Source organism: Bubalus kerabau, chromosome 7, assembly GCF_029407905.1.
Source record: "Bubalus kerabau isolate K-KA32 ecotype Philippines breed swamp buffalo chromosome 7, PCC_UOA_SB_1v2, whole genome shotgun sequence".
In the NCBI taxonomy this organism is placed as follows: Eukaryota; Metazoa; Chordata; class Mammalia; order Artiodactyla; family Bovidae; genus Bubalus; species Bubalus kerabau.
Genome location: NC_073630.1, coordinates 114,973,290 through 114,991,789, shown reverse-complemented (window position 1 = coordinate 114,991,789; position 18,500 = coordinate 114,973,290). Strand labels below are relative to the sequence as shown.

General features: G+C 37.7%; 1 protein-coding gene across 3 annotated transcripts in view; it reads left to right on the top strand.

The window, feature by feature from the left end:
* Nucleotides 1-17,915, top strand: part of FBXL5 (F-box and leucine rich repeat protein 5) — a 45,505-nt gene extending 27,590 nt beyond the window's left edge. For 2 of the 3 annotated variants that reach the window (XM_055589137.1, XM_055589136.1), the window contains exons 10-11: nucleotides 7,886-8,034; nucleotides 17,118-17,915. In XM_055589137.1, the coding sequence (XP_055445112.1) occupies nucleotides 7,886-8,034; nucleotides 17,118-17,194 (226 nt within the window). In that variant the 3' untranslated portion in view covers nucleotides 17,195-17,915. The remainder of the gene's footprint in view (nucleotides 1-7,885; nucleotides 8,035-17,117) is intronic. The other variant, XM_055589138.1, reaches the window with a different exon arrangement.
* The last annotated feature ends 585 nt before the right edge of the window (nucleotides 17,916-18,500 follow it).

Here is an 18,500-nt window from a genome sequence, read left to right as displayed (position 1 = left end):
GTAGTTTTTCGCACTGTAAGTCTTTTGACAGTAAAAATTCTCTCAACTCTTGTCTGGAAAACTATTTCACTTTCATTTTATAAAGATTTTCACTGTGTATAGAATTCTAGGTTAGTAGTTTTGTTTTAGTACTTTTAAGATGTTCCATTGTCTTTCAGTTTGAATAATTTATGAAAATTGTATTCAACTTTTATCTTCATTCTTCTGTATGTAATACATGTTTTTTTCTTTAGCTGCCTTAAAAACTTCATTTCTACTTTGAAAGCATTTAGCACATGGTATGCCTTGGTGTCTATAGATATGGATAGCTTCATCATCTTGCTTGGGATATCTTATTGAGATTCTTGGATCTGTTGTTTCTAGCTTTCATAAAATTGAAAAACAAGATTCAGCCATGATTTCCTCTAGTACTTTCCTCTCTTCGCTGTTCTGCATAGCCCTTGCTTCCTGCTGGGAATTCATGTATGTTAGACTTCTTGATGCTGTCCTATAGGTCACTTGATTGTAGTAGTTCCCTGACTGTCATAACACAGCACCACAAACAAGGTGGTTAAAATGATAGGAATTTATTCTCTCACAGTTCTGGAGACCAGAGTTCTATAATCAAGGTGTTGGCCAATCAATGCTCCCTCTGGGAACTTTTAAGGGAGCATCTTTTCCTAAGTTTCCCACCTCTTATGGAACTAGGTGTCGCTTGGGCTGTGGCACAGTAGGCCCGGTCTGTGCCTCTGTCGTCTTCTCATGGCTGTCCCATTTTTGTGTCTATGTATTTATACATCTTCACATGGCATTATCTGTGTGTATATGTGTGTGGGGGGGCATCAGTCATGCTGGATTAAGGCCCACCCTAATGACCTGATCTTAATTTGATTAATTCTGCAAAGATCATATTTCCAACTGGAATCACATTTATGATACTGAGGGCTAAGACACAATTCAACTCATAATACCAGGGCTTTTTTCCCTCACTGTTTCTGTTTTTCTGTTGGCACTTCGTTTTGGTTAATCTGGTCGTTTTTCCAAGTCCACGCGTTGGTTTTGCAGTGTCTAGTCACTGCTGATCTCCTTCAGTGTACTTTTTGTTTCAGGTCCTGTATTTTTCATGACTTGAAGTTTCATTTGGTGTACTCATGTTCACCCCCATATACCTACACACACACACATAAATACACAATGTATGTAAATGTATTAAAACATACCAAAATAGTAAAAGTACATAGATATTTTTGTTTCATTATGTTTGTATTTTCTTTTAAATCCTTGAGCATATTTAACATAAAATCTATTTTAAAGTCATTATGTATTAATTTCATCATCTTTATCATTTATTGGTCTGTTTACTGTTTTTTTTATTCTTTCTGTGTTTAATAGTTTTTGATTGGACACCAGATAATGTGAATTGTACAGAATCATTGAATTCTGGATTTTGTTCTGTCCTTTTAAAGATTACTGCTTTGAATCACTCCCTGATCTGTATTATTTCCATAACTTGATATATTTCTAAAACTTTTTTTTCTTATCACATGTATTATTAATACTTTGTTTAAATGTTTCCATCTTTGGTTGAGGGCAGAGATTGTGTTTTGCATTTTACTGTGTAGGCCTGTGCCTGGCATACTTGGACATTGTTGATAAAAAGTAGACTAGAGTCGTCTTTCTAGAATGCATTTCTTATTACTTGTTATTACTCCTTTATCTAAGTCTTGCAGTGAGTCTAACTGCCCTTTGATGAAAGTTCACATTCTTGGCCCTTGCTTGCCCCTGTAGTTTACCTCTTGTTACCTTCTTTAAATATCTTTTTACTTCCTCCCATCTTCACCTTTTACAAATAAAAGACATCAAATAGGTGAATATAAATGTGACACACACACACACAAGAGAACCATCCTTTCTTTAACTATACTCATCTATTTCCTTTTCCTCCAACATATAGGCATATCTTGTTTTATTGTATTTTGCTTCATCATACTTTGTAGATAATTGCATTACGTACAGATTGGAGGTGTGTGACAACCCTGCATTGAGCAGGTCTGTCAATGGCATTTTTCTGACAGTATTTGCTCACTTCACATCTCTGTATTACACTTTAATTCTTCAAACTTTCATTATTATTATATTTGTTATGATGGTCTGTGACCAGTGATCTCTCATGGTACTATTGTTTTGGAGTGCCACAAACCATACAAGACGGCAAACTTAATTGATAAATGCTGTCTGTGTGTATTCTGACTGCTTCACCAACTGGCTGTTTCCCTGTCTCTCTCCATCCTGAGACGCGGAAGTATTGAAATCAGGCCAGTAAATAGCCCTATACGTGACCTCTTCATGCAGAATGAAGAGTCACGCATCTCACTTTAAATCAAAAGCTAGAAATGATTAAGCCTAGTTAAGAAGGCATGCCCGAAGCCAAGGCAGGCTGAAAACTAGGTCCTTTGCACCAGTTAGCCAAGTTGTAAAAGCAAAGGAAAATTTCTTGAAGGAATTAAAAGTGCTACTTCATTGAACAAATGAATGATAAGAAAGCGAAACAGCCAAGTTGCTGGTAAGGAGAAAGTTACAGAGGTTTGGATAGAAGATCAAACTAGCCACCGTATTTTTCGAAGCCAGAGCCTAACTCAGAGTAAAACTCTAACTCTCTTCAATTCTGTGACAGCTGAGAGAGGTGAGGAAGCTGCAGATGGAAAGTTGGAAGCCAGCAGAGGTTGGATCATGAGGTTTAAGGAAAGAAGCCATAATGTATTAAAGTGCAAGATTATAGAAATTGCAGTCAATTATTCAGAAGATCTGGCTAAGGTAAACTAATGAAAGTAGTTGAACTAAACAACAGATTTGCAGTATTGGTGAAACGCCTTATATTGAAAGAAGATGCCGTCTAGAACTTGCCTAGCTGTAGGGGAGAAATCAGTGCCTGGCTTCAAAGGACAGGCTGACTCTCTTGTTAGGAATTAATGCAGCTGATGATTTCAAGTTGAAGCCAATGCTTATTTACCATTCTGAAAATCCTAGGGCCCTTAAGAATGATGTTAAATCTACTCTGCTTGTGCTCTGTAAATGGAATGACAAAGCCTGCATGACGGCACATCTGTTTACAACATGAATTATTTAAGTCCACTGTTGAGATCTACTGTTCAGTAAAAAAAAAAAGGTTTGTTTCAAAATATTGCTCAGAGATAATGTACCTGGTCACCCAAAAGCTCTGATGGAAGTTTACAGTGAGATTAATGTTGTTTTCATGCCTGCTAACACAGCATCCATTCTGCAGCCTGTGGATCAAGGCAAACCTTCCTAGCCCTATTCAACTTTTGAAGCATTGGATGTGCTATGTGCAGTCAGTCATTGTCATGGAAGAGAACTGGGCCCTTTCTGTTGACCAATGCCAGCTGCAGGCGTTGCAGTTTTCGTTGCGTCTCATCGATTTGCTGAGCACACTTCAAAGATGTAATGGTTTTGCTGGGATTCAGAAAGCTGTAGTGGATCAGACAGGCATCAGACCACCAGACAGTGACCATGATCTTTTTTCTGTGCAAGTTTGGCTTTGGGAAGTGCTTCGGGGCTTCTCAGTCCACTGAGTTGGTTATCACTGGGTGTCATATAAAATCCACTTTTCGTTGCACATCACAGTCCAACGAAGAAATGGTTTGTTATTGTATAGAAGAAGAGAAGAAGACACCTCAGAAGGACAGTTCTTTAAATTTGTTCATGAGGGACCCATTTATCGAGCTTTTTCACCTTTCCAATTTGCTTCAAATGCCGAGTGACCTTGAACAGTTGACCTTCTTCAGCAGTGTCTCGTGTAGTTTCAGAGGATCAGCCTTGGTGATCGCTCTCAGTTGGTGGTCAGCGTCCGGCGGCCGGCCACTGTGCCTCCTCGCCAGGGCCTCGTCTCCTTTGCAGAACTGCTTGAACCACCACTATTCCACGTTAGCATTTCCTGGGCCAGATGTGTTGCTGATGTTGCGAGTTGTCTCCACTGCTTTATGACCCATTTTGAACTTGAATAAGAAAATCACTCGAATTTACTTCTTGCCTAACATCATTTCCATAGTCTAAAATAAAAATAAAATACGGTAAAGAACCCACCTGCCAATGCTGGAGATTGAAGATATGTGGGTTCAATCCCTGGCTTGGGAAGATCCACTGGAGAAAGAAATGGTAATTCGCTCCAGTATTCTTGCCTGCAGAATCCCACGGACAGAGGAGCCTGGCGGGCTATGGTGCATAGGATCGCAAAGAATCCGATTGGACTGAAGCGACTTAACATGCACACAATAAGTCATTAGCAAAAAAACAAAACAAGAAATGTGCATTGGAATGATGTATAGCTTAACCATCTTTATTTAAGAAAGTATTCCAGTGTCAAATGGCAAATTTCAACAATGCAAAATCTGCAGTTACTTTTGCACCAGCCTTTTGTTGTTCAGTTACCCAGTCATGTCCGACTCTTTGCGACCCCGTGGATTGCCAGCATGCCAGGTCTCCCTGTCCCTCACCATCTCCCGATGTTTGCCCAAGTTGATGTCCATTGCATCAGTGATGCCATCCAGCCATCTCATCCTCTGATGCCCTCTTCTTCTGCCCTCAGTCTTTCCCAGCATCAGGGACTTTTCCAGTGAGTTGGCTGTTCACATCAGATGACCAGAATACTGGAGCTTCATCTTTAGCATCAGTCCTTCCAACAAGTATTCAGGGTTGATTTCTCTTAAGATATGAATGATTTGATCTTCAAATGCTGAGTGACCTTGAAACAGTTGACCCTCTTGAGCAATGTCTGAGGGACTTTCAGGAGTCTTCTCCACCACCACATTGGAAGGCATCAGTTCTTTGGCATTCTGCCTTCTTTATGGTCCAGCTCTCACAACTGTATGTGACCACTGGGAAGACCATAGCCTTGACCTTTGTCGACAGAGTAGTCTCTGGTTTTCAATACACTGTCTAAATTTGTCATAACTTTCCTTCTAAGAAGCAATCATCTTCTGATTTCATGGCTGCAGTCACCATCCACAGTGATTTTAGAGCCCAAGAAGAAGAAATCTGTCACTACTTCCATCTTTTCCCTTTCTATTTGCCATGAAATAATGGGGCCGGATGTCATGATCTTAGTTTTTTTTAATATTTAAGCTGGCTCTTTAACTCTCCTCCTTCACCCTCATCAAGAGGCTCTTTAGTTCCTCTTTGCTTTCTGCCATTAGAATGGTATCATCTGCATATCTGAGGTTGTTGATGTTTCTCCTGCCTATCTTGACTCCAGCTTGTAACTCATCCAGCCCTGCGTTTTTCATGATGTGCTCAGCATATAGGTTAAACAAACAGGGTGATAGCAGACAGCCCCGTCATACTCCTTTCTCAGTCTTGAACCAGTCATTTGTTCCATACAGGGTTCTACCAATTGCTTCTTGACCCTCATACAGGTTTCTCAGGAGACAGGTAAGATGGTCTGGTATTCCCATCTCTTGAAGAGCTTTCCACAGTTGATTATGATCCACACAGTCAAAGGCTTTGGTGTACTCAATGAAATAGGGGTAGATGTTTTTCTGGAATTCCCTTGCTTTCTCTATGACCCAGCAGATGTTAGCAACTTGATCTCTGGTTCCTCTTCTTTCTTGAAACCCAGCTTGGACATCTGGAAGTTCTTGGTTTGCATCATGCTGAAGCTTAGCATGCAAGATTTTAAGCAGGACCTTACTAACCTGGGAGATGAATGCAATTGTCTGATGGTTAGCACATTCTTTAGTACTACCCTTCTTGGGAATTGGGATGAAGATTGACCTTTTCCAGTCCTGTGGCCACTGGAATCTGCAATTACTTTTGCACCACCCTAATACCAGTAAAATGTGTCTCATTAAGGTGGACACGACTGAGTGACTGAACTGAACTGAAGTGATGCATATAGTTATTTAGACATAGCTGTTGCAAACTTAATAGACTCTACAGTATGATGTGAACACAACTTTTTTACATGCACTAGAAAAACAAAAAATTGGTATGACTTGCTTTATTGTGAGAGCTGCCTGGTTGCAGTGGTCTGGAACCTGACCTGCAGTCACTTCTGAGGTCTGCCTCCACTGTACTTCTCTTGTCTTCATCCATTTGCTGGCTCTGTAACATGCATGTATTGGCTGACTTCTGCTTGTTTCTATCTCCATTCCAGTTAAAATGTTGCTTATATTCCATGCAGTCTGTCCTCAATGTCCTGAAAGTTTTTAAGTTTTAGAACATGAGGTAGTCTGTGCATTGAGGTACCTTCTGAGATCTTTTAGGTCCCTTTTTAGAAGTTGTTTTATTTTTTATTATGAGCTATTCAACTTTACAGGAAAAAAAAAGATTCAATAAAGTATAAACCTTATATTGTCTTCCTTTAAAGATGTCTGTCTGTAATTACTTGGCCCAGTGAAGACACAGAGGTTCTGAACTGCTGCTGTTACTAAACTCTGGGATGGATCAGGGAATCTGTGATTTAAGAAAAAGAATCAGTCTTTTTCAGTTAAAATATCAGGGGAAGTGTGCATTTAAATCTGTCATGTATATTGGGGTCTTGATAAATCCTTTTTGATTGACCAGTTTTGTCTTTTAAACATGCAGTGACAAAACATTAAAATGTATTTCCCGACGTTTGTCCATCCGTGTTTCTCACTGAGTATATAAATATTTCCCTAGTTTATTCTGATTTCAATAGTTTACATACATTTCCTTACCTTTACTTCCTGATTTCCATGTGCCTGTGTAATGATGCTAATTATCTTTTTTTTTTAACTGAATTTATTGTATTATAGGCTTTTTGATATCCCTGTCCAGATGGACTGTTGCTAGTTTTCCCAGTTTTTGCTGTTGCATACTGAAATTTGATGTTCTCAATTTTGCTCTTGATATTTTTCAGCTCTGCCGTTGTCATTTTAGTCAATTTCTCATTTTACCATTTTTGTATAAATAGTATTTTAAAAACTTCTTTTAAAGTATGCCATGAAACCTAATGTTTTCATTTTTAGTGAAATGGAATTCACATTAAATCTGTTTTTTTTTAAGGGTACAAATCAGTGGTTTTAATATATTTACAAGGTTGGCAACCACTGCCACTATCCAATTAGAAACATTTTCATTAAACCAAAAAGAAGCCATGTACTCATTAGGAGTCATTCCTCATTCCTCTTTGTCCCCAGCCCCTGGCAACCAGTAATCCACATTGTCTGTCTTTTCTGCCTGTTTTGGACATTTCGTATAAATGAAATTAGCTAATATATGGTCTTTTGTGTCTGACTTTTTTCATTTAGCACTGAGTTTTCAAGGTTCATCTGTGCTGTAGCATGTATCAGTACTTTGTAGCTGCATCCTATTTATACTAAATTTTGTTTATCCACTCATTCATTGGTGAACATTTGGATTCTTTCCACTTTGGGGGTATTATGAGTAATGCTGCTGTGAACATTTGTTTGCAAGTTTTTCTGTGAGCATGTGTTTTCACTTCCCTTGGGTATGCACCTAGGAAAGTAATTTTGGGTTATAGGTTGACTCTAACTCTTCGAGGAACTACCAAAGTGTTTAGTAATTTTCTCGATAATTTTTACTTAGACAATTTGGTAGGAGAATGAAGATTACAATTCTAATATTCAGTATTTCCTTCCTGTAAGAATTGACTATCATGTTCTTATAAAGAAAATTTCATAAGACTTGTTTATTGAATGAATGTCTTTGTAAATGTCCCCATTAAATGTACAGTGTCCTACCTAAGGATGAAGTTAGTTGTCATGTTTTATAGAAATTCTTTAGTTTTCCTCGTTTTCAGACTGAAGGATCTGTTCATATTCCACTGGACCATGCAGATGTGTAAGTTTTCATAGAGTCGTCTTTTAATTGTTAATCTGTTCTCGTTGTTGGATTGCTTCTCTTGCAGGGTTTTGACTCTGGGAGGAGGGCTGCCTTACTTGGAGCACCTTAATCTCTCTGGTTGTCTTACTGTAACTGGTGCAGGCCTGCAGGACTTGGTTTCAGCATGTCCTTCTCTAAATGATGAATACTTTTACTACTGTGACAACATTAACGGTAATGCCTTTTTAAACAATGAGATAATTTTGGAGGAGTTGACTTAACACTTTTTAACAGTTCTGATAATTCTTAGGATTTCTACTGTGTTTTCTAGATTTCTAATTACACATTTTTGCAATTTCAGATTTAGTCCTTTTCTAAACTTGAGCTTTTCTTATGGAGAGAGATTTCAGCTATGCATTCTACCAGATTTTAGAAATATGTAATAGTTTAATCAATCCAGAGGGGCAAGTTTTTGTAGAATTACTAAAGTTCTTATAAAATTTGGGGAATTTCTTCTAGTGAAAGAGCACTCATTAACGGTAGAGAGGTACTGACGTTCTAGATAACACCAGTTCTTAGGGAGGATAGTCAGTTTTCTTGTAGGGCAAGAAAGCGTCATAGTACAGTAGGAAAAGGGGGACTTGGGTGATGTGAGCTCCTCAGGGACCCTGAGTCTGGTTCCAGATAAACCTCTTGGAAGATGGAGGATGATGGTGAGTGTGGTAATGGGAAGAGACGGAGGTGCTTTAAATAAGTGACTAAAATCCCTATAGTATTTTGGAGATTGAGTCCTGCACTTTCTTTTAACATCATCAGGTAAATATTTCTTGATGTTTTGTTTTGTTTTGTTTTTTAAAGCCTATTCCTACCCTGCAGAGGGACTGTTTAATGTGCTTTTTCAAAGTGCGTTCACTGCCCTGTTGGTCATCTGGTAATCGCTGGTGGACACTGCAGTTCAGAAGTCCTGAAGCATAAGCAAATCAACCTCCTGTATTTCTAACTGGGAAAAGTGTACATGGTTCAGATTCTGCTGTGTCTTTTTACATCATATATTGTTATTTTTGAGAGTCCAATTTCATCTTAAGATCATGGGAAGATCAACTGAGTTTCTCTCAGGCAGGAAACTGGACTGAGGCCAGGAAGACTAGAGGAATGGTATCTTCTTGAACGGCAGCCCAGTAGGCAGAGAAGTTAGCACATTTACTGTTTCTCAGAGATGAGGTTTTTATTAAAGTACATATGAAGAGACAGAAGATAGCACCTCTTTTGTTTCTGGAATCACATTGGTGATGCGGGAGATGACCTCCTGTGTTCTGGAAATCGCAGCTCTAAGTTGGAGCATTTCTTTGCTCTCCATTGCCTGTGGTGTATAAGAAATGGTGAAAGTGAGTGTCATATTGGTTGCAACCTGCTGCGTGTGTGAAAGAGTGTGAGTGGTGTGGTGGCGCATGTGCTGCTTCGGGAGTTTGGGAAGAGTTTTACTTCTTTGTTTATTTTCTTGTATGGTTATGTCATTGTAATTTTACCATTGTGGTTACTAAGGCTTATATATTATGAGAAGTAATCAATAAGCAATTATTTTTTGTAGGAAAAATATCTTATTGATAGGTTACATTTGATTTGTCTACATTGATTTCAGTATAGGTTATACTTAAGGGAATATGTCTTCAAACCTAATTTGTTATACTTATTTTAGGGTATATAGATATTATTGGGTTGGCGGGGGGATTGGGTTTCACTTCATTTTTATGACCTGTCTGCTGCTTTTGCATGTATCTTTTTTAAAACTTGTTAGTATGTTAGAAATTCTTTCATTTTGACCTATTTTGAATATATAAATCTTAAAGTGTTCCAGAGGAGCGGCTGTATTTGTTGAATGTTTGTTGAATTCCTTTTGTTAAGATTTTTTTTTTTTTGATGAAATGAGTGCTAATTTTCAATAAGCCAATTTTAATGACCATATCTGTCTTTAAAGGGTTTGAAACAAAATAGACAGTGCTTGTATAATCGAATACCAAGTCTCCTTTTACAGCTTCTTAAAGAATGATTTGCGGGAAATGGAAATCCTTTAAAATTTACAGGGTGACTTGTCATATGAACTTATAATATGTTCCAGAGTTCCAGCCAGTTGCTCTTAAAGCAGTACTCCAGTAACAGTCTTTTCCTTAAAGGACATTTTGACAACCTAGAAAGTGTTAAATAAAGTTGCTTTGTTTCCAGTTTTGCAAGATGACATGGGATTGATCCAGTATCTTTCATTACAGTTCAGCTTGTATAGTAAATATTTAGTGATTGTGTAATGGCTCTCTTTTCATTATTAGTTTTATTAGTTTGGAAAGTAGCCAGTATTTTTATACATGTTCTTAGACTAATAGGGGGCATATTCAGGTGATACATTTTATTTTAATATTTGTGAATAACACAGTGAAAATTCATTTTGTCAAAAGAATTTATTTACATAGTTAACTACCAGGTTACTACTAAAAGAAGTAAATACTGATAAATAATGTTCATTAAACAAGTGATGAAGCAAGATTTTCTGTTTCCTAAGCACTAGCAGAGATTTTGGAGAAGATACATTAATTATCAAGCATTGTCTCCTGTGAGCAAAACACTGTACTAAGCATTGACATAAAATGACATTTTTGTTCTTCTGAATGATTCTTCGTCACATTTAAACTTGTTTTTTGACAAAAAAGTTAAGATTTAAGTATAAAGAAGACTTCTTAGCCGTGACATTTAAAAAATTCTTTGTCGTTTAAGAAGCAGTAGATGGAATTGCATGATTTTAGCGCTCTGAAGAACGTTTGAGCAGTGATAGCACATAGACTTTTCGTACTGATTTGCATTTCAGTGTATGTTTGTGAATTAAGAGAGATTAGCTCATGGTAGGTGACACAGTCTCAGATGACTTGCCCTCTTATATTTCTAATTTAAGTTAAAAGGAATTTTAAAGGTAAGTGAAGGTAAGTGCAGATACACAGCATAACTAATGTGCTTAAAATCTGAGAAAAACAAATAATTCAGTAATAAAAATTTGGGAAGATAATGATAGCTAATATTATAGCTCTTCTTTTCTAATATTTTTAAAGAATGTTTTCTTATGAAATTTATTTTTACCATGCATTTAAAGATTTTATTTGATGATTATGCAGATGTCAGTTTTCTATTTATTATCCTCTACTGTAACTTAACCCTCATATATTATAACCATCGGGTTGTTTTTTTAATCTCATATCAAGATTGCTATTTACTGGTGATAAGTCCAGTGTTTACCTTTTGAACTCCATGTCTACGTAAGTGCATCTAGAGATCCTTGGCAACCCAGCATATCTTAGTCATATCTCTTTCTAATTCTACCTCGCTTTTTCTGTGGCCTGTTTATTCTATTGTCCATTTATTCCCTTTTCTGAACAGTCCTCCTGTGATACTGGAGCATCTTAACTGTTAACATTGCTTATGACTTCCATGCTTTGCAAATTGCTGTTCACCCCTGTTTCCAACAGTATGAAACTAACTTAAAAACAGTGATTGTCTTTACCTTTGCTTTGCTGTAGGCTTTCAACAAAATAAAATCCATTCATGGATGAATCCACTTTTATGGATTATTTTATGGATTATTATCCATAAAGTTACGTCAGCACTATCCTGCAGTCTATTAAGTGTAATAGCTTTATGTCTAAATTCCAGTCACCTGGAATGTCATTGACCTTTCAATGGGATTGTAGTTTTGAGGTGGTGTTATAGTTATTGGCTAAGTACAGTTATGCCCTTAGACTTCCATTGAAACTCAGACAGATATCCTAGTGTGTGTTTGAGAAAGGGAGCCCATTTTATATCAGTAGGAGCAATAACTTTGTGACGAATAAGGAGAGACTGACAGGCATCAGGATAGGGTTATTTCTACCTAACGTAGGGCACATACTTTCGTTCCTGCATTCCTTCCTCTATTAGCGCTACTGCCATCCCTGAGACTTTGAGAAAAAAGAGTGACTCAGATCTCCAGAGTGAACACTGAGGACCGTGGGCCTCTGTATTTGGGGGAGAATGATGAAAAACTGTGTGGTATAGGCATTCCTCGAAGATATTACAAGTTTGGTTCCAGAGCACTATAATAAAGGAACGTTGCAATAAAGTGAGCCACATGAATATTTTGGTTTCCCAGTGTTTGTAAAAGTTACGTCAGCACTATCCTGCAGTCTATTAAGTGTAATAGCTTTATGTCTAAAAAAGCAATGTACATAATTTAAAATACTTCAGTGCTAAAAAATGCTAGCCATCATCTGAGCCTTCAGAATAGTCATGGTAGTACATCAAAGATCACTAACCACAGATCACGGACTGTAACAAATACAATAATAATGAAAAAGCTTGAAATATTGTGAGAATTACCAAAATTTGACACAGAGACAAGAAGGGAGCAAATGCTGTTGGAAATAGTGCCAGTAGACTAGCTCAGTGGAGGTGGCCACAGACTTTTAGTTTGTAAAAATGCAGTATCGGCAAAGTGCAGTAAAGCAGATCACAATTAAATGGAATATACCTGTGTTTGGAAAAGTACGACTCTTTTAAGTGGCATGCTTGATCCACTTGGCTCCCATGAAAGTGAAAGTGGAGTTGCTCAGTCATGTCTGACTCTTCGCGACCTCATGGACTGTAGCCCACCAAGTTCCTCTGTCCATGGGATTTTCCAGGCAAGAATACTGGAGTGGGTTGACATTTCCTTCTCCAGGGGATCTTCCCAACCCAGGGATCGAACCCTGGGTCTCCTGCATTGCGGGCAGATGCTTTACCATCTGAGCCACCAGGGAAGCCCTTTCACTTTCTCCCTTTTATTTTCTCTCTTGCGAACCACTAGATACTTTACTTCATTGCTTTCAGCCATCGCTTAGGACTTTTTCCTAGGCCACTTTTGATTTCAGTATAAAATTTCTTCCTTACCTTTCTGTCCTTTTAAAGAAAATACGAGTATAGACATTTTGAAGTATTATCAGATCAGATCAGTCGCTCAGTCGTGTCCGACTCTTTGCGACCCCATGAATTGCAGCACACCAGGCCTCCCTATCCATACCAACTCCTGGAGTTCACTCAGACTCACGTCCATCAAGTTAGTGATGCCATCCAGCCATCTCATCCTCTGTTGTCCTCTTCTCCTCTTGCCCCCAATCCCTCCCAGCATCAGAGTCTTTTCCAATGAGTCAACTCTTCGCATGAGGTGGCCAGAGTACTGAAGTTTCAGCTTCAGCATCATTCCTTCCAAAGAAATCCCAGGGCTGATCTCCTTCAGAATGGACTGGTTGGATCTCCTTGCAGTCCAAGGGACTCTGAAGAGTCTTCTCCAACACCACAGTTCAAAAGCATCCATTCTTCAGCACTCAGCCTTCTTCACAGTCCAACTCTCACATCCATACATGACCACAGGAAAAACCATAGCCTTGACTAGACAAACCTTTGTTGGCAAAGTAATGTCTCTGCTTTTGAATATGCTATCTAGGTTGGTCATAACCTTCCTTCCAAGGAGTAAGTGTCTTTTAATTTCATGGCTGCATTCACCATCTGCAGTGATTTTGGAGCCCAAAAAAATAAAGTCTGACACTGTTTCCACTGTTTCCCATCTATTTCCCATGAAGTGATGGGACCAGATGCCATGATCTTAGTTTTTTTAGTTCCTCTTCACTTTCTGCCATAAGGGTGGTGTCATCTGCATATCTGAGGTTATTGATATTTCTCCCGGCAATCTTGATTCCAGCTTGTGTTTTTTTCAGTCCAGCGTTTCTCATGATGTACTCTGCATAGAAGTTAAATAAGCAGGGTGACAATATGCAGCCTTGATGTACTCCTTTTCCTATTTGGAACCAGTCTGTTGTTTCATGTCCAGTTCTAACTGTTGCTTCCTGACCTGCATACAGATTTCTCAAGAGGCAGATCAGGTGGTCTGGTATTCCCATCTCTTTCAGAATTTTCCAGTTTATTGTGATCCACACAGTCAAAGGCTTTGGCATAGTCAAGAAAATAGAAATAGATGTTTTTCTGGAATTCTCTTGCTTTTTTCATGATCCAGCGGATGTTGGCAATTTGATCTCCGGTTCCTCTGCTTTTTCTAAAACCAGCTTGAACATCAGGAAGTTCACGGTTCACGTATTGCTGAAGCCTGGCTTGGAGAATTTTAAGCATTACTTGACTAGCGTGTGAGATGAGTGCAATTTGAGTTTGAGCATTCTTTGGCATTGCCTTTCTTTGGGATTGGAATGAAAACTGACCTTTTCCAGTCCTGTGGCCACTGCTGAGTTTTCCAGATTTGCTGGCATATTGAGTGCAGCACTTTCACAGCATCATCTTTCAGGATTTGAAATAGCTCAACTGGAATTCCATCACCTCCACTAGCTTTGTTCGTAGTGATGCTTTCTAAGGTCCACATGACTTCACATTCCAGGATGTCTGGCTCTAGGTCAGTGATGACACCAACGTGATTATCTGGGTCATGAAGATCTTTTTTGTACAGTTCTTCTGTGTATTCTTGCCACCTCTTCTTAGTATCTTCTGCTTCTATTAGGTCCATACCATTTCTGTCCTTTATCGAGCCCATCTTTGCATGAAATGTTCCTTTGGTATCTCTGATTTTCTTGAAGAGATCTCTAGTCTTTCCCGTTCTGTTGTTTTCCTCTATTTCTTTGCATTGATCGCTGAAGAAGGCTTTCTTATCTCTTCTTGCTATTCTTTGGAACTCTGCATTCAGATGTTTATATCTTTCCTTTTCTCCTTTGCTTTTTGCTTCTCTTCTTTTCACAGCTATTTGTAAGGCCTCCCCAGACAGCCATTTTGCTTTTTTGCATTTCTTTTCCATGGGGATGGTCTTGATCTCTGGCTCCTGTACAGTGTCACGAACCTCGTTCCATAGTTCATCAGGCACTCTGTGTATCAGATCTAGGCCCTTAAATCTATTTCTCACTTCCACTGTATAATCATAAGGGATTTGATTTAGGTCATACCTGAATGGTCTAGTGGTTTTCCCTACTTTCTTCAATTTCAGTCTGAATTTGGCAATAAGGAGTTCATGGTTTGAGCCACAGTCAGCTCCTGGTCTTGTTTTTGCTGACTGTATAGAGCTTCTCCATCTTTGGCTGCAAAGATATAATCAATCTGATTTAGTTTCATTTTGGAATACTGTACTGAAGTCTCCATGTCTCTTTCCTCTTATTTCTCCCTTTCAGAAAAGTTAGAATTATACACTGAGAAAATTATAGTTATGTTTTCGTAAAAGCTGCCAGTGTAAACATTCCATCCCAGGGGCTGTGTCAGGGCAGGGCAGTGGCAGTGAGGCAGGGCCTTGGGTCTCGGAGAAAGGTGCCTCTCAGTGACTGGCGGGCCCAGCAGTGACCAGAGTAAGCAGGGAGGAAAGCGGACTCAGAAAGGAGGTTGGGGAGTATCAGTTAAAGCTGAAAATGTGTTCAAAGGGAATACCTGGTCAAAGGTTGTCAGTGCGAGAAGATTTTCAAGCCACAGGATTCCTTCATAGGGTGTTTCTAATAACTGATAACACGTACTAAGAGATTTCATTTTGATTCTGTGATTAAGATTGCTAGTGTTGTGTCTTATTTTAAGAGAAAATAATCTTAACAAAAGTGCTGCTTTGTGAATTTTAAGTTTTGACACATTCAAGTTTTTATTTTAAAAGAACACATTTTCATTTTGATTAAGCAAAAAATAGGCTTTGTGGTAATTCAGTTTTATATTTGAAATGATTTTAGACTTAAAATTACTGAAAATTTTAAACATATAAACATAATAATATAGTGAAGCCTATGTATCATTGGCTTCAGCAAATGAGGCAAAGAGGCCTCTTCAGCAAAGAGGCCTGTCCTCTTTGATAGACCATTATGGGTTCCCTTATTTGCCCCCTATATCCCAGACATAATATTACTTTAAAAGTTAAACATAAGTATTTGGAGACAAATGAAATCATAAGCTATTGCAGTTCCACTATGGTTGTAAAGCCGGTTTCTTTCTTTTCCTAAAGATACATTATTATTTTCATAGTTAGCTATATGAATGCTGTACTTCTTTGTAATCCTAAGAAATTATTCTTTAGTATTTTGTATATTGCCATTTCTAGAATACAAAGAATAGTTAAATTCTGGGAAGTAGGTGTGTTCTGGGTGTTGATTTGCAAGTTGTTATTTTCTTACGTTGGTATTAGCATAGTTGCCTTTTGCAATGGTTTGATACTTCAGAAAACAAAATGAAACTAATTTAGCATATTTTTCTGAGTTAACGTCTTGGTGTCATCCCAGAGTACTATGATTTTTCAGTTTTAATCCTTTTTATAAAATGTTATTTTCTACAATAAAATTATATTTCATGTATTTTTATGGTCCTTAGTATTACAAATGCAAATATTTTGGTTCTAATTGATGAGTAAAGAACTAATTAACTTTGTTCATGGTGCAGACATACATATGGTATAAATGTATTACCAGTAAAAAAAGGCTTCAATATAGTTCAAATGTCTTTTTCCACATTTGCTTGCCTTTTTGAAAACTATGATTCATTCAGAGTACTTAACATTTGAATATGTGCCGTGCTGTCTCTTTGACACTTTCTAATTCTCAGCTGCATTCCCTAATGCATCTTTTAGTCTAGTGTCTTGAATTGCATAATGTGATTGGAATAAAATGTCAGTTATTCCACAGATGTTTAATGCTTTCTTTGTAATTGAATCACAGTTTTTATTATGTTTTAGATGTGTTTTTAATTATTTATTCATTGCATACTTAATTCTGGAATATAATTTAACCATAGCACATGATTTATTTGGGGGAACAGATGTTAAATAACAATATGGCAAACATGTTAAGGTTAGATCTACATAGTTTATTTTTAACAGATATTTTAGATATAGTATTTATTATAATTTTTGAATAGTGGATTCTTTAGCTTATCCATTACAGATGAGGTTGTTTTTGCCTTAATACTATTTCTGGGAAGGATGTTCATGGTGTAAGAGATCCATTGTTCACTTAGCCTGGCAGTCTTGATTCTGTGAGTTATTTCACCCTGGATTTTTTATTTTGTAGGATTATTGCCAACAAAATTATTTCTTTTCCTTCCTCTTTTTCATTTACCTGTGTTAGTTAAAGTTAAACTGCTTTTGGTGACTTTTGTGCTGAATAATTTTTTATATACTCATGGGGATTTCATTTCTATGGTATAAATGTATTACCAGTAAAAATAATCAATGTTTTACAGTTCTTTCACTAGCAAGCTTACTTTTATGTGATGAGAATTTCCTCCTTTCACACTTCTCTGTTTTCATGCAGGTCCACATGCTGACACCGCCAGCGGATGCCAGAACCTGCAGTGTGGTTTTCGAGCCTGCTGCCGCTCTGGCGAATGACCCTTGACTTCTGACCCCTGTCTACTTCATTTAGCTGAGCAGGCTTCCTTTCATGCACTTTACTTATAGCACATTTCTTGTGTTAACCATCCCTTTTTTGAGTGACTTGTTTTGGCCCCATTTCTTACAGCCTCAGAAATCTTAATTTACCAGTGAATTGTACAGTGTTGTTTCTCTTTGCAAATCGTACTTCTGTTTTAGAAAGGGATTAGATCTTGTCATAGGGTGAGAACAGTTTTATCAGATTTCTTTAAAATTGAATAATTTGAAAAAAAAGTTGTCACTAATGCCATGCCATTTAAAGTGTTTTTTACATTATTTTGAGTTTTGAAGTCAGTGGGTAATTGGTTATCTTTATATAGATAAACACTGTACCAAGCTTTGCAGATCTTTTCAGACATACATTTCTGAAGTTTTATTTTCAGAGACTGCACGTTTTGGAAACCGGTCTCTTTTCCATAATGTTTCCTTTAATTTGAACAGTTCCCAGAGGGCCAGTTCAAACATACCCACATGTAAGATCTTCTTAAGATTGTGAAATAAATCGGCTTCCTGGTGTCGGCTCCTTGAGCCGGCACAGCACCAGTGTCTTTGTACTTCCTTTCTTCAGAGACCCCAGTCCCCACCACTGTCTGAAAACGTGTCACGTTTGGGAGGGGTTTTTAAAAGTCCCACAGTCATTTGAAGAAATACATAAATAAAATCTTCTTTGAGGACTTTACCAAGTAATCTCTTTTGTGTTTTGATTGTGTTATAAATCTCAGTCCAGAGTTACTTTACTGTGAAATAGGACAACATGGGTCTTTTGAACTCCCATGAAATCAGTGACCCTAGAACTATCCGTAGTTTTAGATGGATACCTGATTTTGTTGAGCTGAATTGTCTCTTTGAAATTAATTGTGCAGTAGTCGAAATTCAGATTTGTAGGCTTATCTTTGCTGCGTGAAATGACAGTTGGGATGGAGACCTGTTACTCAGAAAGGCACATATTGACTAAAGTTTACATCATGCTGTGTGTAGTATTATATCAGCAGCATACCATATTATTTTTATAAATACCTATAAGGCTATAGAAGAGGAGGTAATCTTGCAGTCATGTTTCTTGTGGTCCCAAGTATTTTTTTGTTTGTTTCATTGAGGAAGAGAAGGAGTAGGAAAGATACCAACTAGAGGTGGGCAGATTCCAGTTCAGGCTAATTGGAAACTACTTTACACAGAGTTGCCTAAAATGAAGGAAGGATCAGTTGATAAGACTATAAAATCAGGAGAAGTCACTCTGCTTTTCAGTTTACCTAATGTTTGAACT